The 24,970-nt window shown below is 42.2% G+C and overlaps 1 protein-coding gene across 1 annotated transcript in view; it reads right to left on the bottom strand.

Moving 5' to 3' along the window:
* Nucleotides 1–24,689, bottom strand: part of LOC144685615 (uncharacterized) — a 449,474-nt gene extending 424,785 nt beyond the window's left edge. Inside the window, exon 1 of the mRNA XM_078550317.1 lies at nt 24,204–24,689. Within this exon, the coding sequence (XP_078406443.1) occupies nt 24,204–24,318 (115 nt within the window). The 5' untranslated portion in view covers nt 24,319–24,689. The remainder of the gene's footprint in view (nt 1–24,203) is intronic.
* Nucleotides 24,690–24,970: the final 281 nt, after the last annotated feature.

The raw sequence follows: 24,970 nt of genomic DNA, 5'->3' as shown, positions 1-24,970 counted from the left end.
TTGTTGAAGATTGCCGTAGCCTACCTGAGATTTCATTGGTAACACAGTTTAGTAAAAATAAATCTGCACCTTTTGAAAACAGCCTCTAATTTACAGTTTGATTGGTTACACTGATAGATAGAGCCGCTGGTTGGAGCTTTCACAAAGAAACAGCTGAGAATATGGAGAGTGAACTCACACACTGGAATACCAGAAAGCATTGATTTTGAAAGTCTCCAAAAACTAGTGACAGCGCTGAAAAAAACAATGCACTGATTTTGAATCTTTGTGATTATGTTTAAAGCACCAATAAAGTACAATAAATGACACCTACTTAGCAGTGTCAATCTTGTTTGCCTGTTTGCACTGGGTCCTCTGAAGTAACACGGTATCCAAGGCAAAGAGCAGGAATATTTGAACGTAGGCCCGAATTTTCACAAAACCAGAAGGGCGCAGTGCCATAGCCAAAATGGCACTGGAGACCCGATTCCAGAAGTCCCTGAACCCAGCACCCACTATTTTTGCCTGGGGTGGGGGGAACATTGTAATTTGCATATCCAGGGTTCACAGAGGCAGCTGCACATGTATCAGTGCAGCTGCCTTAAAACAGATGCAATTTTTGTTTGTGGGATTTCCAAAACACGTCTCGTGGGCTTTAGACATTTGAGGAAAAGGTTGAAAGCTGCCGAAGTTTTTTGGGGAGGTAGGGTGGCCCTTTTGGGAAAGGTCAAGTGCCCCTTTAGGATTGTTAAGGGTGCACATGAATGTGCATTAAAAGTGGACAAACCCAGTGGAACTGTAAAGCTGTCAAGTCATTTAAATTCAAAAGCCCTTTAATTGCGGGGGGGAAGAAAACCAGCCTGCGTGGCTGTTTGCAATTTCACTAGCTGTCTGTTGACATACGTTTGAGATCTATCAATTTAGGATTAGTGCTGCATGACTGATCCCACAATTAATCATTATCAGAGTGGAGGATTTATAAGTTCACAATTAGACTGACAGCTCCAATTGGTTCTAAAGTCTTTGATGTGGGGCTGTGAATACAAATGTTTATTTTCATAAGGGATTGCTTACCTGAAGGAATTTAAATGAATGGGTTTTTCATGAATGAGTGTTTTTTTTCTAAAAGGTGTGAAGTCTGCAATAGATACAGGAGCTATATTTTAGTTCATCTCATCATGGCTCCTGAGGTCTTCCCATTGTGGATATTGGGTGGGTTGGCATGGCAGGTGTGAGGGCAATGGGTGGTGGGTGTGGCAGCATGAGTTGGTATTAAACTGGCATAAGGGCTATAAAGGGCCATTGGGAGGTAGAGAGGCATAGTTTGGCATTGAGGGCATGAGGGACCATGGGGTGAGTGGAGGGGCGCAAGCTGGCATGAAGGGCATGAGGGGTTGGGTGGGTGGAGGCATGAGGTGGCAGGAGTTAGCATAGATGGGGCATGAGGAGGTGGGGGGGTGGGGGTGGTGAGAAGTTGGGGTGAGGGCTAGAGGGCTTTTTCTGGGTTTTTTTTAATTGTAGCTGGGACAAAGTCCCAGAACACCGAAGCAGGCCTTTTAAACAACCTGCCTCTGCACCTGGTCACCTCTCCGGACTGAGTACTGTTTCTGACAGTGGTAAGCCAGACTCTCATTAACACCTGCCATTGAAATCTCCTTTTGGGAAGGAAATCTGCCATCCATACCCCATCTGGCCCATGTGACTCCAGTTTCCCATCAATGTGGTTATCTCTTGAGTAACATTCACGCCACACAAGTGCCAGGCAATGACCATCTCCAACAAGAGAGTATCTAACCATCTCCCCTTGACATTCAATGGCATTACCACTGAAACCTGCACTATCAACATCCTGGGGGCTACCATTGACCAGAAACTAAACTGAACCAGCCATATAAATACCACGGCAACAAGAGAAGGTCAGAGGCTGGGAAGTCTGTAGACAGTAACACACGTCCTGATGCCTCAAATTCTGTCCAACATCTACAAGGCACAAATCAGGAGTGCGATGGAATACTCTCCAGTTGCCTGAATGAGTGCTGCTCCAACAAGAAGCTCGTCACCATCCAGGACAAAGCAGCCCGTTTGTTTGGCAGCCCATCCACCACCTTCACAGGAGCGATTCGCGATGATATTCCAAAGCTTAAGACTTAGATTGCTGCAGGCACAGGCACTTATGTTGGAGTGATTAAAATTGAGGACACACAAAAGGCTAGATTTGGAAGAGAACAGGGGTCTTGAAGGTTTGTAGGATTAGAGGAGGCAACCGATGCATAGTGAGCTAATTTTACTGGATTTAATCTATAAGGATGTTGCCTTATTGAAATTGAATCTCCCAAATCTACATCATGCGTAGCTAAATTTGTTTTCCCCAGCTTACTCCCACAAATAGCTTTGTGTGACCGCAATAGCTTCTCCAAATCACTTTGACGCTTGTCTGGAAGGTAACTCAATATTACATTTAAATTTTTAAGTACTCCCCACCCCCCCCACCCCCCATTGTCCAATTTAATTGGAGGAAAGTCAATCTCAGAGTCCTTCATTTCTACCCCTTTCTCCTTATCTACCACCACTAATACTTCCTTCTGGTTATCTTCCCTGTCAAAGTGCTTTTTAAGCATATTTACATGACACACCCTCTGCTTCTTTCTTCTATCTGGAATATTTAGTAAATAATTTACTTCACACAGTCTCTTTTCAATCTTGTAGGGCCCACTAAACCTTGCTTTTAATTGTTCATTGACATTGGCAACAAAACTAACACCTTCTCTCCAGCAACAAAATTACGAGTTTTTGCCCTCTTATCTGCACTTGTCTTCATCACCTGCTTTGATATCTTTAACTGTTCCTTAGCCAACTCACATGCTCTGTTCAATCTTTCTCTGAATTTTGTCACATAATGCAGAAGAGTACTTTCCAAACGTTCACCCATTAGTTTCTCCTGAATCAACTTAAGTGGTCCCCTTACTTCATGACCGTAGACTAATTCAAAAGGACTGAACCCTGTCGATTCATTAGGGGCATCCCTAATAGCAAACAACAAAAATGGAATCCCTAGATCCCAGTCCTGTTGGTAGTCTTGAATATGTGCTCTGATCATAGTTTTCAAAATTTGATGCCATCTCTCTAAAGCACCCTATGCTTCAAGGTGAAAAGCTAATGACTTAAACTGCTTTATTCACAGGCTGTTCATTACTTCCTTAAACAGCTGTGACATGAAATTCAAACCCTAATCCGACTGTATTTCTTTTGGTAACCCATATCTTGTAAAGAATTTGGTCAACTTCTCTACAATCCTCTTTGCTTGAATATTTCGTAAAAGTATCACTTCCTGAAATCTTGTAGACACATCCGTGATTGTCAGCAGGTACTGATTTCCACTTTTGGTCTTAAGGAAGGTCCTTGATTTCCACTTATGGTCTTAGGGAGGGTCCCTACCCAATCAATCAGGACCTTGGTAAGAGGTGCAGGCTTAATCACTGCTTAGGTTTTCCTGTCACCTGAAATGTGTGACATGTTCTACAGAAGTTGACTACATCTTAATGCAGTCCAGACCAATACAAATGTTTTAATATTTTTACCTGAGTTTTCCTAATTTCTAAATGTCCAGCTATTGGAATTTCATGAGCCACTCTCAACATTTCATTTCCGTATCCAGATGAGATTATTATTTGATGTACTGCTGCCTATTTCTCATCTGCCGGAATGAGACAGTCTCCATTTCCTCATTAACACATTACCTTTAAGTTAACAACATTCTGGAATACATTCTGCCTCTGTTTCAGGATGAGCTGTCTGATATAACTGCTTTATTCATGGACCATTTTGCTGTAACTCCTACCAATTTCACTGAGCTAAACACTTCAGCTTCAGTCTCTTCAGCCTTCTCTTCCTGAACAATCTTATCACAGATAGTATCAGCTAATTGGACTTCAACACCTTTTCCCAATTTTTCCACTACTCCATCACCTCACCTTTTTTCAACTTACTTTTTAAACATACCTTCCACAATGGAATAGGTTTAGCATCTCCATGAATTCCACGTATTACCACTCTTTCCTGCAATAACCCCTCTGGACAACAAATAGCATTATCCCATAATATTAAGGACTGACTAGCCCCTGTATCCCTTAAAATTTTAATATCTTTGTCTGTTACACCCTGTACACATGGAAAGGCTTTCCCTTCACACACAAAATCTTTAAACATTTCTGTAATCAGCTCTTCAGAGCTCCCTTGGGTAAATTGTGAACACATTCCCACTTCTTTACCTATCACTGATTCTTCCTGCTTCACCTGTACACAAACCACTGTTTTCCTTGCTTCTGGATCTCAGAACTCACAGTACTCTTATTTCCAGAATTTTTCCATGTTCCAATCACTGCAATAGAGTTTCCCTGTAACCTCCAACACATTGACTTTGAATGCCCAAACTTATTACAATGGAAACATTTAAGTTTTTGAGTGCCGCTTCTACCCTCAGCACCTCCCTTTCTGGTCTGAGGAGGAACTTCCTGAAAATTTCCATTGCCCCTTCTCTTCTCTGATTTACCTGCTTTCCATTCACGTTCCCATTTTCTATCCTTCTTGGATTTAAACGGGTGACAAGAAAAGTTTTTGATCTACAGACCATCTCATAATCATCAGCTATCTCTGCTGCCTACCTAGCTGTTTTAACCCTCTGTTCTTCCACAAGAGTTCTAACTACTGAAGGAAGTGAATCTTTAAATTCTTCCAAAAGAATGACTTCTCTAAGAGCTGCATATGTTGTCTCTACCTTTAATGCTTGTATCCACCAGTCAAAATTACTTTGCTTTATGCTCTCAAACTCAATATAAAAGTCTGATCGGGCTGTTTCCTTACATTCCTAAACTTCTGTCTGTACACCTCAAGAACCAACTCATATGCACTCAAAGTAGCCTTTTTTACTGCCTCATAATCCACAGATACTTCTTCTGGCAGTGATGTATATACCTCATGAGCTCTATCTACCAATTTAGACTGTAAAAGCAATGTCCAGATTTCTTCTGGCCATTTCATTTGCTTAGCTACCTTCTGAAACGAAATAAAGGACTCCTCCACATCCCTTTCCTCAAACTTCAGAAAAGCCTGCACAAATTTAAACATCTCCCCACTGGGTTTTGGGTTGAAAGTGGTTATTTCCACATCAGAACCTTCCTCAGCCTCTGAGGTCTCTTTTTTAACTTTCAGCCTTTTAAGCTGGTATTCTCTTCCCCTCTCTTGTTCTCTTTCTTCCATTGCTAACTTCTCCATTTCCAATTCCCTTTCCTGTTTCTTTCTCGCTCCCGCCTTTCTGCTTGCTGCCTTTGAATGTTCTCTCCTTTTCATGTTCTCTCCCTTTTGCCTCTAATTCAAGTTTTTTGATTTCCAACTGAACCTTGGCCAATTGAAGTGACTCACCCTTTGAAGATCGTGTTCCCTCTAGTATCCTTTCAAATTTCAAATGCTGCACCATTATTTCAATTATGCCTGCTTTCTTCACCCCTGCTTTTAATCTTAACTGCAACTTATCCGCCAATTTTGTTAACTGAGCCTTGGTTACTTTTTTTGTAAACCAATCAGTGTTATATCTTCTACTCCCAGAAGTCTTTGCAAATATGGCTTTAACAATTGCTGTCTAACCACTTTAAAATCCCTCAACACCAACTCCTGAGTTCAATGTTCTTCTCATACTCATAGCCTTAAGACTGACCAACTCCAACCCAATCAAGGAATTTAAAAAATCCCACAAAGAGCCCTCAATTTTGTTACGATATGGCATATAATAATTGCCAGGCTGACCAAAACCCCAGAGGGAAACTTGGCCACGTTATCACAACGATTTTGCAATTTGTTTCTATTACAAGAAGGTTTGTGCACTGAAGCCAGAAGTAATGAGTCCGCTACCACCATGAGAGATTTTAAAGATTAAATTAAAGCATTTATTAACAAAAGAAAAGAAAACTCAAACACACAAGACTACAGTTACATTTAGTTTTCTAACAATTCTCACAAGATCTCCACTTAACTAGACACCCAGCTACACACCCCTTCCAGGCAACAGTCCAAATAGATTCTTAATCTATAAAACATCCAGCAATATTACCACAAGCACCCACTGTTGCTGTAAGGGTGGTACTTCACAGCTTCTTTCTCCCTCTCACCCAACAATGGAACTCCAAACAGCAAACATCTCCAGGCTAGCTTCGCCAGACCATGAGTCTGTTTCACACAGTGCACCTTTCAAGGTCTCACACAGCCACACCCCACACAGCTTTCCAAATTTCTTTAAATATATTTCCTCCTTTTTGATCTGTAAATCCCATTGTTTCAATCTGTCTTTGGAAATTACTTTTCCCAGAATATAATCTTTCATGTTGTCATTGTGGCCAGCACTTTTGGTAAAACTAACTTTAATAACTTTGTCTTATTTATCTTGCCAATTGTAAAGATCTTATCATGCCCTTTTGAAAATCAAACAACCTCTCAACTTATCTAAAAAATGCAAATTCCATTCACACTGTATCTGCTGAGACTTCACCCTACCTTACCTTTCTCCATTTAAAATGCTTGTTTTACACCTAATCCCTTTTGATGATTCCAACCTTGCAGTCTGACTGTCTGCAGTTTAATTAAACTAGACATACACACACAAACATACATACACATAGTCCCCATAGCCTGCTTCAGTATCCCACAGTAATATTAAGAAAAAAAGATTTCCTTTACACATATGACAGATACAATTTAGTTTTGTAATTGTGTAATTTTAGTGTGGCTGATGCACTTTGATGGAAACAATATGGAGAGGCAGCATAATTTAAATGGTACTGTTTTAAGGTGGGGGAGGGAGCGCAACAGCAGACTGAAAGGTACATATTTACAAATGCTTCATAGTAACAAGGCAATTTGATAAGGTAGTTAAGAAACTCTTTCGAGTTATCAACAGTCACAGATTACAACTCTTTCAAGTACAATCACAGTTCTTGGTTTCCGGGAGTGGGACATGAACCCACAACCCTCTGATTCAAAGGCGAGGGTGCTATGAACTGACCCACAGCTGACACCTCCTAAGAAAGTGCATGGGATTCTTGGCTTTGTAAATAGGGGTGCTGGATACACAAAACAAGTCATGCTCAACCTTTACAAAATTGCTCATTAGGCCTCAGCTAATTAGACTTCAATTGTGGACAATTCTAGGCACCGTGCTTCTGGAAGGATGTCGCTCCTCAAAGTGGGTGCAAGGTTTATCACAAATTAGTTGCGGAGAGATTTGAGGAACAGAGATTGTTCCCCTTAAAGCGGAGAAGCAGAGGGGAGTGACCTAATTCCAAATGAGGTGTCTTGAGAAGGCAATTCGGGAAAAACTATATCCATTGGCAAATGGTTTGGTGACTAGAGGTCATAGAGAGGAATTTAATGCTTGCAACGAGGGTCTTGGCTGTTGATTAGAGAACCGGCGGAAACCCTGCATTGCCTCTGTTGGGGAAGGCCTGATATATTAAGTGCCAATCAGGTACTTAAGTGGCCAGCGTTGGGCCTTCCCTGGATTAAGGACTACAAGGACGGAATTCCTGTTTCCCCCGCAACTGCTGCTGGCCACAGGCCAGAAGCTCTCGAGCACAGGCAGTGGCACCAGGAGTGGTGGCAGCTGTCAGTAAAGCATCCACTAGAGGCCCAGGATCAAGGAGGGTCCCCAGGCCAAAGGTGAATGAGGATGGGGGTCATGGGAGAAGACGGGAGGGGGTGGGAGGCAAGGGCAGAGGGTTGGCATTCCACACTGCACCCTCTCAACCGATTAAATGCTCCCCCTCTCACCCGATTAAATGCTCCCCCTTCTCCGGGAGAGAGGGTTGAATTCCATCCATAGGTTTTTAAAAAGTGGCTAAAGGGGAAAGTGAGGAATTCCTTTTCCCCAGAGGGTTGTTAAGAGTTGGAATGCATTACCTGAAAGGGTGGGGATATGAAATTCCATAGGAGCTTTTAAAAGGCAATTTTACATGCACTTGAAGACTAACTTGAAAGGTTATGGTGATAAAGCTGGGGTTTGGAACTAAATTGGACAGCTCCTTCAAAAGAGGCAGCACTGGCAAGGCAGACTGAATGGCTGTAAGAACTACATATAGGAGAGGGGGGGAAAAAAATCAACAGGAAATTAAGAGAACACACCTGAACAGTATGGCTAATAATGTTGCTTGGAGCAGATTTATTAGGACAGTAAAGGTTTCTGGTAGCTCACAATTTCTCCCGTGCTGCTAATTTGTGTGTGTGTGTGTGTGTGTGTGTGTTTGGGTGGGGGGCAGGGGCGGTGGGGAGAAGAAAATCACTTTGAACGTTGATGTAGACTGATTTTAGAGAAGTGGTCAAACATGGTGTCAATTGCTACCAGATGCCTGCAGTCATCTCTGTTCAACTTGCTAAGTAGCCGTGTCTTGAATTTCATGGTACATTTATGAACTGTGAACCTGACTTCTTTCGCCTAGTAAAATGCTATAAAAATAAGAAGGTTCAGTCACAGAACAGAATGCTGTCCATGCAGACAGTAAACTTTAGTAAACAAGCGTTTTGAGATACGCAAGTAAAATACATCATTTTTAGTGCTAGAACTTTAGTTCAGTTTGACAGTTGACCCATGGCCGAGGGAACATAAAAGATTTGCATAAGTAACACTTCTCTTGAATCACAGCTACCAGGTAATATTTCTGTTAAAGTAATCCGAGTGTTGCAACTACTTTATAGTCATAAGAAAACTTTAAACCATTTACAAGCTGAGGGAATGCGCTTGATGATATGCATCAAGTACAAGAATGTAGGATCAGAAATCCAAATAGGTCAGCGGTTAAGTGTACCACTAAACCACACAGATCATCAATGTTTCAAGTTTGTATCCAGTCTGTGCTAAGCCAGCAGATCTCAAACCAGAAGAGTGGTGGGGCATAATATCTAGCCTCAGCATCACCAGGCTAGAAAGGAGGGAAGAAACACAGGATTGAATTTTCGTATCCAAGTCAGGAGTGCAGGAAAACTCCCAGCTCTGGAAACCAGACTCTGGACCCGGATAGTCAGATTTTCGTTCTGGGGTTGGAGTGGGCGGTGAGGTTGCTAACAGAGTTGTGCCGACCACTTCAGAAACAGTGCAGAGACAGCCACAGGGGCTGCTGGGTGTGGAGGCGGGCGGGGTGTGGAGGTGGGCCGGGTTTGGAGGCGGGCTGGGCGAAAGACCCGCCTCAGTGCTCTGGGACTTCATCTCAGCTGTTAAAAAAAACAATAAAGGGTGAAACAGCCCTCTAGCGCTCACCCCCACACACTCCCCATGCCCCATCCATGCCAACTCAATCCCCCCACAGCCCCTCATAACCTCCATGCCAGCTTATGTCCCCAACCCATTGCCCATGGCCCTTTATAGTCCACATGCCAACTTAATGCCAACTAATGCCCACCCATGACCTCACATTCATCCCCATGAACCTTTATAGCCTCTTGCTAACACAGTGCCAACTCATGCCCCCAACCACCCTTTGCACTTACACTCTGCATGCCCACTCACCCAGTATCCATTGTGGGTAGTCCTCAGGACCCATTCTGAGATGAAATAAAGTTCTAAGTATTGCTGAAAAAGGAGACAAGTCAAAGCTTTTTGTCTTGCACTCACCAGGATACTTTGCAAGAATACCAATATAAGCGGAAAACAATAATTTATATTGTATGAGAAAGCAGTGCTGATTGGTTGGCAAGTGGACCCTAATTGGTAGGGCATTGCCATGGAGAATGCACCAGTGATGGTGACTGACAGTTAACTGCCAAGCTTTTTTTTTTAAATTTAAACCAGGCAGCTTGACCCTAATTGGTCAAGGCATTGCCCTGAGGAATGAGTCAGCAAGTGGCTGTCACTTATTTTGTTTAGCTGAAACAAGTGCAATGTGTGTACATGCTCCTTCTGTCTGCAAAGAACAGGGTCCTGTGTATTAATATATGAAGCCTCCAGTACACGCAAATGCGCCACACTGTGTGCCCGACTGACAATCTTAAATTAGTTGTCGGCATAACTCTTAGCACACTGAGGATTAGTTAGCAAATGTCGTCCACTCGCAGAATCACACCTAATGTTGGACACTGTGTTTCTAAGTCACAAGCTAGTTGGACAACAGTTGCCTGTAGCGAACAGTGGCTGGGATGTGCTGTTTGATATGATCCGTCAGTCTTTGGGACATACGGCCTACATGCCTAGCATCACATTGGCACTGAAATTCATACATCACATTATTCCTTTGTGTGATAGGCAGAATGCCTTTTTGGTTTGACGGCAGCATCCGGTTAATGGCAAATACCACTTGCGCTGCTACTGAATAGTAGCAGTGTGAAACACTGTTTCAGCTGTTGCTCAAATTTTTGAGATACCTTGCCCTTCCAGGGTAATCTGAGGTAGACTGGGCACTTTTCAGGACTGAAAGTGATGGCTTTAGACCCGTTCAGAGTCCATTTGCCAACCAATCTCTTCTCATATATAAATTGTTGTTTTCTCCTTATATTGGTATTCTTGCGAAGTGTCTTGACGAGTGCAAGATGAAAGCTTCGACATATCTCTTTTTTCAGCAGTATTTAAAGTTCTAAGTGTCCATTTTATTTTTACAAAACTCACTGATAAAAACATTTAATACACTTAAATTCATTCAAATACTTAATCGCTTATGAAAATAAATATTTCATTCAAGTACTTAATCCCTTATGAAAACACACGTTTGCGCTCATAGCCCTACATCAAAAACTTGGAGCTGTCAATCAAACTGTGAAATTACAAACCCCCACTGTAGGTTGTGGAATCAGTCATGCAGCACTAATCCTATAATAACCCTCAAGATTATGTCTACAGACGCCAAATGAAATTGCAAGCACTGATTTATTTTCAAATGCAGAGTGGCTTCCGTTCAAAAATTTAACGAGCTTGGGGATTTAAATGCCTTGACAGCTTGACAGTTTAACTGAATTTACACACATTTATGTCTACTCTTAACAATTCCAAAGAGCACCTGACCTCTCCTAAACGGCACCTGACCTCTCCCAAAGGGCTACCTGGACCTCTCCCAAAGAGGTACCCTACATCTCCAAAGAACTCCAGCAGCTTTAGACCTTTTGCTCAAATGTCTAAAGCTCACGAGTCCATTTTAGACATCCCATGAATTAAAACTATATCTGTTTGAAGACAGCTGCAATTTTACATGTGCAGCCATCTCTGTGAACCAAGGATGCGCAAACTACAACCTGCCCCCATTTGCCCTGGTAATGGGTTTGGTGGGGGGTTGGGGGGAGTGGGGCAGGACTTCTGGAATCAGGGCTCTGGCGTCATTTTGGCTAAAGCACACGGCTCTCCGTCCACACTCAAGTTCCAGCCAAAGTCATCCAGGCTTCCCACTTCTTCCAGGAAGGATATATGTGTTGTGTGGAAACAGGATTTGCACTTGACTGTGATGAAACTCTGAACAAACCACAACTGTCACTGACAAGGCCTCATTGATAAATGGCCACTTGGAGAGGGAACTGGAAGGCTTCTGAAGGCAGACTAACATGAAACGCCACTGCCTTCAGGAGAGCCAGAAGGGGATAACATTCAGGGTTAAGGTAAAAGACTGTGATTGGGACATTATCTTTCATACATGCATAATTGAAAATATATTAAAAGAAAGCAAGTCACAGCTAATACGATCTGAGCATAGTAGCCAATATTTAACTGTCAGCTTTGATCAGTCTTGCCTTTGTTGCAAGGTTGCTGATTTCAAGCTGACATCTGGGCTGACATTGCATTGTCGGAGGTGCCAACCTTCCGGTGTGACATTAGGCCTGAGGCTCCAACTGGTTTCATTTGCTCAGTGGATGTTGAAAATAATTGGCAACGAAGTTCAGAGAATTCGCCCAGTGTGCTGGCCAAAATTCCAATCTAAACGCTTACTGTGTCTTTCTGGTAATCCAAGGACAATTTGTCCACGGAAAAAAAAGTATCTGAAGAAAAAATTAGCGTGTGTCAATAATTTAAATTATGAATCAATGATGTAAATATCAACATTCGCGCAAAAGAGATTTTAAAATTATCAGAGCATTCGATTGAAGTGACCTCGAATGTTCAACCAAAATAATTTGATAGAATCTTGCTGTGCACATTATGATTTTCATGTTCGCTTATGGAACATCAATTACCCTTCACTAACCTGCAACATTTTGAAGTGTTTTGAGGAGTGAAATTAAGTTTGTGGCCCATATAGCCCTGCAGTATGTGACACTGCAATGTTTAAGTTAAAAATATTGTGTTGATCATTTGAGTGAAAAGACAAAAGAAGATATATCCAAAGCTGTGAATAAACCACCTCTCTTCACTCGTGCCAACTTTCTCTCCTAAAGGTAATGACTCAATTTAGGTACAGTTCAGGGGAATCTCTGCCGACTGCAACACCAAGCATGGTCTAGTCTAGGCTTGTCCAACCTTTTCACTCGGGCGGCCACATTTGCATATTTTTCTCACTCAAAGGGCCAATGAGCAAATTTTGGAAAGAAAAGGTTCAGCACAGCAATAAACTGAATTCCAAAAAAAAGTTGAGGTTTTAAGGAAAGAAACAATTGCTGAGCAATTCATAGCAATTGTCATAGCAATAAATTGTTAAATTTAAAAAAGAGTAACTAATAAAAATGACCAGAGTGTGAGAGGGTCAGTGCGTGTGTGTCCAGCTCACTCCCAGTCTGAGGGTACTCACTCACTCACCCTCACCCACTGTGAGAGGGTGCGTATCCATGTGTTGGTGTGTGGTGGTGAGAGTGAGTGGGAAACCTGGGCATAAGGCCGACTCGCACTCCGCCCCCCATCACACACAGTCACTCAGTCTCTCACATTCCCCTACCCCCACACACAGTCACTGTCTCGCACTCACCCCCGCACACTCACTGAGTCTCTTACGCTCATTCCTGCAAACTCACTCAGTGTCTCGTACTCACCCCTGCACACTCAGTCACCGTCTCGCACTCACCCCCGCACACTCAGCCACTCACTCTCACACACTCACTCAGTCTCTCGTCCTCCCCACCACACACACACACACTCACTCAGTGTCTCGCACTCACCCCCACAAACTCACTCAGTGTCTTGCACTCACATCCACACACGCACTCAGTCTCCAGCACTCTCTCTCACACACTCCCACAAAATCTCTCAGTCCCACAAACTCACCATAGCACCGTCAACTCCCCGGACCCGCCAAAACCTCACCCTCCCTAGGCCCAACACGACTTCCCCCTCCCCCGGCCCGACATACCTGGCTCCCCTGGGCCGGGCAGCCCTCAGCACAATCGCCAATGCCGCTGTTCACTGCTCCTGTAATCAGAGATTGTTTCTCTCCCTCATTTGCTCTCGTGAGCCTATCAGCAGCAAATGTGGGAGAGAAATAGTTTCTGATTGGAGGAGCAGCTCCATGCAGAATCTTCCATTGAAACTCACCTGTTTGACTGGAATTTCAAAAACTGGCTCCAGGGGCCGCATAGAGGGGCTTCACTGGACAAGCCTGGTCTAGGCTGACAGAAGATAACAGAAAGTTATTCAACAACAGCCAGGAAACAAAAAGACACAGGAAAAAAGTACTGGTTTGGACTGAAAGGAGTTGGTTACATTTGATCTAATTCTTTGAAAGGCAAATAAAGCATAGGGAAAGGAAAGGAAAGTTTTCAACATTTAAAATAATTCCGAATTTATTTTCTATTTTAATAAGGAAACTGTTTAAGCTGCCATTGCTTCATAGTTCAAATCAAACCATTATTCAAACTGCACATACAAAGCGTTTCCAGCAGGGGTGAGTAGACTAGGATCAGCAGGAATTTCTGTCATTTTGGAATGTTGAGGCTGACTGGTAAGAACATTGTGTTACAGCTATTCCAGGACAGACCAGAATCTGGGACTTTCAGCCAGGTCCTCATGATCCCGTCTCCAACTGCTGAAAGAGGCTACAACACACCTGTACAAAGATATGCTCTATGGTGCCTCAATTAAAAGTGTGCACACCAAGATTAAGATGAACAAAGTTGTAAACACTCCTGCTCAGGATACTCATGTCCACTTTTCACTTCATCAATGTTGCAACTTAACTTCATAACCAATTCCAACAGCATGTGTGATTTTGATGCTGGACTGTTTAATACAAAATTATAAACCCTCAAATCAGACCCACACAATCCACAGGACACCACGACACCATCATTTAGGCAACACTGATTCTTGTTTTAAGAACCTGAACTTTTTTTGATGGTCATGTTTGAAGGAAAGAATTTTTGGTTATGAATAGAAAAGGTAACATTATTCAGAAATTCCTCAAATACTTGCACTTATTTTCTGCTTTTTAAGAGCTAGGCAAACATTTATTACTTGCGTAAAAGCAAAATACTGCGGATGCTGGAAATCTGAAACAAAAACAAAAATTGCTGGAAAAACTCAGCAGGTCTGACAGCATCTGTGGAGAGAAAGACAGAGTTAACATTTCAAGTCCGTATGACTCTTCATCAGAACTAAAGAGAAATAGAAATGTGGTGAAATATAAGCTGTTTAAGGGGGGGTTGGACAGGTGAAGCTGGATAGAGAGCCAGTGATAGGTGGAGGAAAAGGAGAGATTGCAAAAGACGTCATAAGCAAAAGGTCAAAGGGGTGTTGACGGTGGTGATATTAGCTAAAGGATGTTCTAATGGGGACATTAAGGGTAGAAAGCAGGATGAGCAAGTGACAGATAGCCCTAGTGGGGGTTGGGGAGGGGTGGGGGGGGGGGGGCGTGATCGAAATAGGCTAAAGGGTGGGGATAAAACAATAAATGGAAATAAATTTTAAAAATAATAATAGAAATAGGTGGGAAAATAAAAATATATTTAAAAAATAAAAAAGACAATAAAATATAAATAAATAAAATTTTAAAAATATATAATAATTATTAGAAAAAAGGGGATCAGAAAGGGGTTAGGGAAGGAGGAGACAGTTCATGATCTGAAGTTGTTGAACTCAATATTCAGTCCGGAAGGCTGTAAAGTGCCTAGTCGGAAGATGAGGTGCTGTTCCTCCAGTTTGCATTGAGCTTCACTGGAATATTGTAGCAGGCCAAGAATGGCCATATGGGCATGAGAGCGGGGCGGTGTATCGAAATGGCAAGCGAAAGGGAGGTCTGGGTCATGCTTGCAGACAGACCGAAGGTGTTCTTCAAATCGGTCACCCAGTCTGCGTTTGGTCTCTCCAATGTAGAGGAGACATTTTATTTGCACATTATTATTTGCATATTGGTTCATTAGATTCTAATGAATAGGTTAGGTTTTCATGGCTTTGTGCTACTGCGATCTAAATGCTAGTATTGCTACCTGAAATTATACATAAAATAAAAGCACCTTTACTGGTGTATAGAATTAAAACAAATGATAAATTTTCCAAAGCAGCTTAGCAGTGAAAGTGCTCAATTCACAAACTCTGTGACGATTTACTCCCAGTGAGGTGAGACCTGCCACCCCCATCTAGTATAACCTGTCCAAGTGCTTTCAACCCCCAGTGGCATAAAGGCCAGTTCACCTACCCTTCCAAACTAGAAACAAGAGGCAGCTGCACAAGCCCATGGGAATGTGAAGGAAATGAAAATTTCATACCTCCACCAAATGGCTTGCAATATCCTTCAGTTAACAGTGTGCTTAATTAAATCCAACAACCTATAACATGCCAGCAATTGACCTATAGTTCCTCAGTTTGACCCAACACCTCATAATTCTTTAGAGGAAACAGACATTAATCCTTTCAGTTTACTTCTCACGTCTGGCAATATAGTAAACGATCTGCCCCGCAGCCCTAGCAATGAGATGCCAGTGATAGGACATGTTCCTTAAGGTCCAAGTTTGAATCAGGCAACACATACCACTAGTGTACTCTATTCTCCTAATTATAGAAGCTAGCACATTATTTGTTTATTGCTTTACCAATTTGCACTCACATTTTCGAGCATTTATGTATCTGAATCCTAGGTCTCAGTTCATCCACCCTGCCTTTAGCTTCTCTGCATTGTGTATACTGCTACCAAAGTTTCCTCCTAAAATGCATTACCTCACTCTTCCTCACACGAAATTAGCCATTCTGCTAATTAATTTATGTTCTCCTAAAGTTGCACATTGCTGAAAAAATAGACATGCTGTTGAAGCTTTCCATCTTGCACTCATCAGGACAGAATTGCAAGAATACCCAATTTCAAAGTGAGCACCAAATTTATACTGTTCCCTTTGAAATTGGGTATTCTTGCAATTCTGTCCTGATGAGTGCAAGGTGAAAAGCTTCAACAACACGCCTCCTTTTCCGAAATACTCAAGTTCTGTACTGCCGAGCGACTATTCTCCTGAAGTATTTTACAGCCTGCCTTGCTGTTTGTTTAACACTCTGTTTTTGTGGTATCAAGTAACTTCAGTACCTTGCTCCCTATGGCAAAGTCCAAAATCCAAATTACCTACAAACACTAAGAATAAAAAAAATGGGCCTCCATTGGTTGACTGATTCAGGTACACTATTTTCAATAAATCATTCTCCATTAATCCAATTGGTTGGTTTTCTGTCCGTCAACCTATAGTTTCCTATCTATTCCTCTAGTACCATATACCAGAAACCAGCATTCTGCAAAACATTTTATCCATACATCATAATTTTTGAAATGAGATTTCTGTGAGACATATCCAAACATCTTCTGAAATTCCCTATACACATGCAGGACTTTTTTTCAATACACAGAAAGGTCAGGCAGGGGAAGATCAGCTGATCAATCCAACCTTTCCCACACTTATGATGCCTATGCATTGCGTTTGGACACTTCCTACCCTTGTACTCCTACCCCACTATCCCACACTCCCACCTCCAACACCCCCCAACAACCTATCATCCGTTATCCATAAAATCCCCTGGATGGGATAAAACTCTAGAGCAAATAAGGAAGAAATTAAGTCTGGAAAAGTTCTCACAGACACTCCCTGTCCCTCCCAACCTACCCTTCCAGTCGAGCTAAATCAGTAAAGGGGATCAAATCCACATCAATCATTTGTTCAAAAATCTCTCGGGAAGCTACTCCCAGCCCACAGGCTTAGCTTCACTTGAAGGGCTGCAGCTACAGCAAACACAGTACTTCCAATTAAAGCCAAGTGAACTGGGAGCAGCTCCAAGGAGTTTCCTAGCTATGGAATTTGTCAAACACAACTTGCCTTTGACAAGTCCAAGATGGCTATCCTTAATTGCTCCAGTGAATCTCTAAACGTTCACAAATTTGTTGTTGAATTGAAGGGTCTTCTCAGAACCAACATGTGACTCATTAATCTGTGAATGTACAGCATGATTGTGCTATTACTTTATAGTCAAGCTTTTGTATTTAGACATAGATTTTATTGTCAAAATGGCCTAACATAGTTCAAAGCCAATACTTTAACCAGGTATCATTTTTATACAAACCTTATAGTAATACTATAATAATATTCCTGGATTTTAGAGCCATTAGTCCTTGCCCATTGCTGGACAAGAATCAGCAGTTACATGTTCTGTGAATAGCCAGTCTTGCAGTCAAGAGTGCATAGAGTGATCGCCATGAGAGGGAACAAATCCTCCTAAAAGGGCATTGTAACATAAATATTATTGGGGATTTTAAAAATGGAAAAGTGACCTATACAGCTGGGTTCAATGATTTTGTTCTGAATTATGTAATTTGTCATCTGATTACGTTCGCATCTTTTTGTATTACGTCCTTGGATTGCTGTTTAAAAGGGATGGCCGATTGCATTTTCAATACACAAGCTTGCATTTAAGCAGGAGGATTGCCAAGCTTCAGAAAATGCCTGTAAATTTGCCCTTAGAAGTTACAGATTCAGCCAAAAATAATTTGTATAAAACAGACTTACACATTTCCTGTCCCTATCTTCCAGGCAACTTTTCTTTTACGGTAAACATGCTAAATTTATGTTTTCCCATCACAGTATATGGAAGCACGCCAGGTAGTACAGCTCAAAATGCCATTGTTGATTCATGTTTCTCCGCTGAAAAGAATAGCAGAGCACTGCTTTAGGTAGGACACACATGGCACTGCTACTACAGCATCTCCACTGTGCAAGTACTTGGTAATCTGAAAGATGCTATATATGCGTGTATCAGTCACTAAAGACTCTGACAATATCCTGTCCTCTAACTATCCTCACACAGCATTTCCAGAAGACTGTACAGGGCAACAGTTTGCAGGGATATGATTAGTACAGTGTGCTCTGAGTGTTTGGACAGCTGTCGGAGATTTATATCGCTGTTAACCCCACCCCACCCCACAAATCAAACTATTCACAAACCAAAATAAGACTTTTGGATGAATTATTCTGATTGGGGTGAAGGATAGTCTTGCTTAAACATTTTCACTCTTGTAAAATAAAACCTCTTTAACCAAGCATGCCAGATCAGTTAGTGTGCAGCTTAAAGTCCCACTACGTGCTGTTACCTCCAACTGCACCAGTGTAGACAGAAATAATCAATTCTCATCACTTCTATGAACACCAAATTTGTCTTCAGAGCTGACTTGTTTTCCTGATTTTTGAAACGGTTTAGGTCACAATGAAGTAAAAATTCATCTGGGTACCAAAGAAAACTCCACCAGGTCCCCCTTACACACCTAATGCCAAGTTAGGACAATGATTTTTTAAAACGCAGCAATGTTATGTAATGCAAGGCTTAATTACATAACGAAGGAGAATGTTGACATAGGATATCTCTTAACCAACGCGTAGAAGCAATCCATCTTGATGAAAGCAGCTTGTTGCTGAGCTGTGTTTACTACGACATGTCCCTTTTTAAATTTGGCAAGTTGTTTTCTGGAGCAGCATTTAAACCTTATTTTCTACTTGCAAAGATAGAGGGAAGAAAAGGAAGGGAAGGGGGGAAAAGAGGGCAGGTGGCCTAAGTGGACACATCATAAGGTTAACTGCTGCAATTGAGGGATATTTTTGTCTCCTAAAACATTACTGAAGCAACAACACTGCTACTCATCTCTCCTGAGAGCCAACGGATGGCATCTCATGTCCTAAATTGCTTGCTGCCTGCAAATCCCTGGCTCCTTGCAACAGGAAATGACTGGCTTTCTTTAACTTTCTCTTCAAAATTTGTTTTATTGTGATTTATTGCAGTTTTTCCAAATATATAGAAGTCAATTAGAAGCACGTGTGACATATATTTTGCTGGTATGAGTAGGTGTGGAATGTATATGCTAAGGAAGGAACTGGTGATGATACAGTGCCTTTAACAACCTCAGAATGTTTCAATTACTTTACAGCCAATGATGCATTTTTGAAGTGAAATTGCTGTTGTAATGTGCAAGACTTTCACTGGACAAATAAATAAGCACAAGGCAGCTCAGTCGAGGAACAGGTGCAATAAAAGACTCTCTGACTCCACAACTTACCTTCTTCAGTCGGCCATGGGAATTCCTTCATTAAATCCCTGAACCGGGCATTGAGTGCCATTTACAGCTAGTAGAAGAATGAATGGTACAACAAAAGAGAACGCTTAACAATGAGAAGCAAAAGTTCAACAGAAAAAGATGTAACTGGAATCAGAAAAAAAGTGACATTATGCTGATTATATTTTTCTTTTTTGAGACTAAATGCAAACTGTGATTTTCTGCTCCATTACACCATTCTAAGATTCTGTATCAAATGCATATTAACTTCAGTGAAAGAACTAATTAGGTGCCAGAGGAAGAACATTTCAATAAATGATAAATGATACCACCGATGCACAGCACTGCCCATTTAGCAATAATAGAGTGAAGTGACTTGACATGACCCGTGTCAACAAGTCCCACAAATGCCGACACTTACCCTACGTAGCACCATTCATTGCCCAAGTTGAGCCATTTTACAGAGAAATTCCTGGAGGCGCCAAACATGTCAATTCCTGAGCAGAGATGAGCAACAGCAAACCAATTGGTCTAATGATTGGGCATCAGAATAACAGCACAGAAGGAGACAATTTGGCTCATTTTGCCTGCTCTTTGAAAGAGAATTCCAATTAGTCTCACTCCTTGCTCCTCCCTCATAGCCCTGAAAATATCTTCCTTTTCAAGTACATACCCGAATCCCTTTTGAATCTTGGGAGTGAACCTGCTTCTGCCACCTTTTCAGGCAGTGCATTCCAAATCAGCATGAGTTTTAAAAAAATCTTATTATCTTTATTTTTTGTAAGAGAAAGTGAGTTGGTAGTGATTATATTCAAATATTTAAGACTCAGGCACTTCAACTAACTGAAAAATTCCCTTTAGGGCCAATGAAAACCAAAGCTTCCTTGAACTTGGTGAAAATCACATGAAAGAAAGAAGGCGAGGAAAATGGCTTCACAGTTAGAAATGGGTTCTATAGCATCAAAGTTACTCCTGAAACGCACACACAATTACTGTTTGTGTCAGCATCAAAGTGAAGGCAGTTGGAATCTTCAACAACTGGCCAATCTAGGGAGATAGTCAAAGCCATTGGCCTGCCAGCTGTTTATGGGTTAATGAACACTTTTTAAAAAACCTCTTCTAAATTACATGGAGGATTAATCTCAAGATGTCTGCATGAAAACAGATGTGGAGAGCTGTTATACCGGATTCCCAGACCATAACCTCAAAACGTCAATAGGAAACCGCCACAGATTCAAAGAATGGAGCAAATAGCAAGAACTTAGATGACAAATAGAGACTTCACATCCTGTCAATGAAAACTACGGAGATAAAACTCCTCATTTAGTAAAGAAAGGCAGTTTTCCTCCCAATTCATAACCCGCAAACAAAATCACATTCTTAGAAAGTGCACATATCTGAGCCGAAATGTTTCTGTGAATGGGTTCGTTATGGAAGAGACAACTATTTTTAAGGTGAAATGTGACCCCTCCACCATGCTCCTCCAGCCTTTATTCAGTGTTTTGATTGTTCTACAAAATGAAAATGGACAAAATGAGATCCAAGAGCAATACTTAAATATCTAACATTTGTTCAAAATGTCAGAAACAAGGATACAAGTACCAGTGACAAAAAGTATATATATACATAAAAGTACACCAGTTAGTGGGAGCACCCATATTGATCAGATCTTCTACCAATGTAGAGAATATGTATTTATGCCCCCTTCAAATAAATAAAACAACAAAGTTTCCCAGATTGTTCAACAAGCCTATTTAGTGTCGTTGAGTATTGCAGATCAAGTCAGTCCCGGTTTCAACCATGCGTGTGTACAATGGCTCTCACTCATGATCAATGTCCAGAGGCACCTGCTCTAGATCAAGCTCAATTATGATGCTCCAGCTATTAGCACTCATCTCTAAGAATCACTGTTGTTGCTAACCCACTAGGACTGCCCGTGAGTCTGCAAGAATTAAAGATTAATCTCCTAGACATTGCTGCAAGAGGCCCAAAAGAAATATTACTGACTCAAAGGGCATTAAAAAAAAAGTGCTTACACCCCACATTTTCTATGAACACTTACATGAATTAGTTAAATAAGTACGGGACATAGAGGATACGGGCCTGTTTGACCAGGTGGAAGAAACCTCCCAGAATTTGTGCAACTAGAGTTGGCCACACTATAGGCCACACATAAAGATCCACTTGAGCTAGATAGGAATGGATGGATCAATCAATACCATACCACAGGAAACAGTGAATTTAGGCTATGGGTCCTGACAATATTCCAGCAATAGTACTGAAGTAATGAAGACTTGTGCTCCAGAACATGCCGCGCCCCTAGCCAAGCTGTTCCAGTACAACTACAACACTGGCATCTATCTGGCTATGTGGAAAATTGCCCAGGTATGTCCTGTACACAAAAAGCAGGACAAATCCAACCCAGCCAATAACTACCCCGTCAGTCTACTCTTGATTATCAGTAAAGTAATGGAAGGGGTCATCAACAGTGCTATTAAGCGACATTTGCTTAGTAATAACCTGCTCACTGACACCCATTTTGGGTTCCACCAGGGTCACTCAGCTCCTGTTCTAATTATAGCCTTGGTTCAAACATGGACAAAAGAGCTGAACTCCCGAGGTGAGGTGAGAGTGAATGCCCTTGACATCAAGGCCACATTTGACCGAGTGTGGCAACAAGGAGCCCTAACAAAACTGGAGTCAATGGGTATCAGGGGGAAAACTCTCCACAGGTTTGAGTCATTCCTAGCACAAAGGAAGTGGTTGTGGCTGTTGGAGGTCAGTCATCTCAGTTTCAGGACACCACTGCAGGAGTTCCTCAGGGTAGTGTCCTCAGCCCAACCATCTTCAGCTGCTTCATCAATGAGCTTCCTTCCATCATAAGGTCAGAAGCGGGGATGTTCGCTGATGATTGCACAATGTTCAGCACCATTTGTGACTCCTCAAATACTGAAGCAGTCCATATCCAAATGCAGCAAAACCTGAACAATATCCTGGCTTAGGCTGACAAGTAACATATGCGCCACTCAAGTGCCAGGCAATGACCATCTCCAACAAGAGAGTATCTAACCATCACCCCTTGACATTCAATGGCATTACCATTGCTGAATTTCCCACTATCAACATCCTGGGGGTTACCACTGACCAGAGACTGAACTGGACTAGCCATATAAATACTATGGCTACAAGAGCGTATCAGAGGCTAGAAATCCTGCAACGAATAACTTGCCTCCTGACTCCCCAAAGCTTGTCCACCATGTACAATACAGAAGTCAGGGGTGTGATGGAACACTCCCCACTTGCCTGGATGAGTGCAGCTCCTACAACACTTGAGAAGCTTGACACCATCCAGGACAAAGCAGTCCGCTTGACTGGCACCACATCCACAAACATTCACTCCCTCCACCACTGACGAACAGTGGCAGCAATGTGTACCATCTACAAGATGCACTGCAGAATCTCACCAAGGCTGCTTAGGCAGCACCTTCCAAACCCATGACCACAAACATCTAGAAGGCCAAAGGCAGTAGGTAAATGGGAACACCACCACCTGGAAGTTCCCCTCCAAGTCACTCACCATCCTGAATTGGAAATATATCACCGTTCCTTCACTGTCACTGGAAATAAATCCTGGAACTGTCCCTAACAGCACTGTGGGTGTACCTGCACGACAGGGACTGCAGCAGTTCAAGAAGGCAGTTCACCACCACCTTCTCAAGGGCAACTAGATTTGGGCAATAAATGCTGGCCCAGCCAGTGAAGCCCACATACCGCGAATTAATAAAATAAGAAAAAAAAATTCCCAAAAGAAAACTGACATTATAAAGTCATGATTTCACAAATCACTCTCATGACCCATCTCCCATTTTCTTTGAAAAAGAGACAACCCAAAATCTATAGATATTTCAAAACTCTACAGAACTGTTGGGTCCATAATTATATTCTGCTTTTTTTAACCTTGATTTACAGTTACTCCCATATTGCCGATTTTTAGCAGAACTGAATGCACTCTTTAATTATATTTTTCAGTTCAAAGCAATTATAACAGCGGCTGGCTCTGGTCAGAGCTTAACAGTGATCGATGGATGAAAATGTCTAAAGTAATTTCGCTTCAGCTGCACCGTTTCAAAATGAAACTGTAGAAATGGGTCAGTAAATCGTTTTGTTCCTGATGCTGAGGGGTGAGGGTGAGGGGGAGCGCGGGGGGGAGATGTGTGGATATTAACAACAGTGGGGAACACATGCAGCAGCTGAAATTCACAATAAAATGGAACATGAGGTTGCTCAAAAAGACTAGCTAATGTGCATTAAATACGGTGGCATGAAGCGGATTGTGACACCCTGTATTCTGGGAGCACCTGCGACACTCACAGCGGAGAGACAGCGCCGCTTGGCGGACCGGTCCAGGCACAAGGTGCCCTCTTAGCTCAAGAAGTGTTCCTGAGCCCAGCAGTTCATGGTTTAACTTATCCTAACACTAAAACAAACCATTTGAAATTACTTCAATATGGCATTTAAGTGAAGCGGTAACTCAATGAAAATTGATACGCACCAAAAGCCAATTTGATTATTTTAAGTCAATGTTTATCCAAGGTTAAGGTGTTAAAATGTTCTGCCACCACCTGATGTGCAATATTAAAACCGCAGCCTTATGTTACCTTTGACGAAATTAACGCTTACACCAGGACGCTCAATGATTCTCTCTTAGGCAACCGTTCTCTGACCCTCAAATGGTTTTCTAGCAAACTATAAGTGAACAAAGTGACAACGACTTACCTCTGAGCGGGTCCCCGGATCCCAGTTCTGTGTCATCCTCGGGTGTCGGTCCACAGCGGGACAGGTAGAGACAGGCTGACAAAATAACAGCCAACTCAAACATCCTCCAGTCCATGCTTCCCTGCCTGGCCGGGAGCGTCAGCGCGGTCAAGTCACTTACATAAAACGAGCGCTTTTCTTTGAATGAAATCACCGAGAGCCGCTCAGAAATCTACCAGTTGACTCTTCCATGCTGCGAGAAGTCGGGAGGATTTCGCGTGGAGGTGGTGGTGGGGTGGGGGTGCTCAGGGAGTGTGTGTTGAGGGAGAAAGATGCACCCAGCTTCTCTCCAGGCAGCAGCGGTCCTCACTGACTGGAGGTAAATTCTACTCTTCCCCCCACCCTCTCTACATGAGCCACTCAGTCTAATCTGCAGCCAACCAGCACTCCGTGTCTAAACAAATCACCCGCCCGTCAGCTTTATCCCCTGGGAGCCAGGGCGCCACCTCCCAGGTTTGTGCTGCTCTGTGGCTTAGTCTTCAAGTCAGGGTACACACTAGTTGTGTATAGTCTAGTTTTCGATGCAGGCTGTCAGGTTATCTCTGTGCTCCTCCTATCACATTCAGCTGTGTGGGAGATTGGCGTAAAATTAAAATAGTATTTAAGTCAGGGACAGCTATAGATGTCGAAAAATCATCTGTGACCACGTCTGATAGGTCAAATAAATGAGAAAGATTGCAGATACATTCTGCATGTAAAATTTTAAAGCGCTCAATTATATTTCTAAC

This window comes from Cetorhinus maximus, chromosome 10, assembly GCF_964194155.1.
Source record: "Cetorhinus maximus chromosome 10, sCetMax3.hap1.1, whole genome shotgun sequence".
In the NCBI taxonomy this organism is placed as follows: domain Eukaryota; kingdom Metazoa; phylum Chordata; class Chondrichthyes; order Lamniformes; family Cetorhinidae; genus Cetorhinus; species Cetorhinus maximus.
The sequence above is the reverse complement of the archived record's forward strand: the minus strand, read 5'-3'. Positions and strand labels throughout refer to the sequence as shown.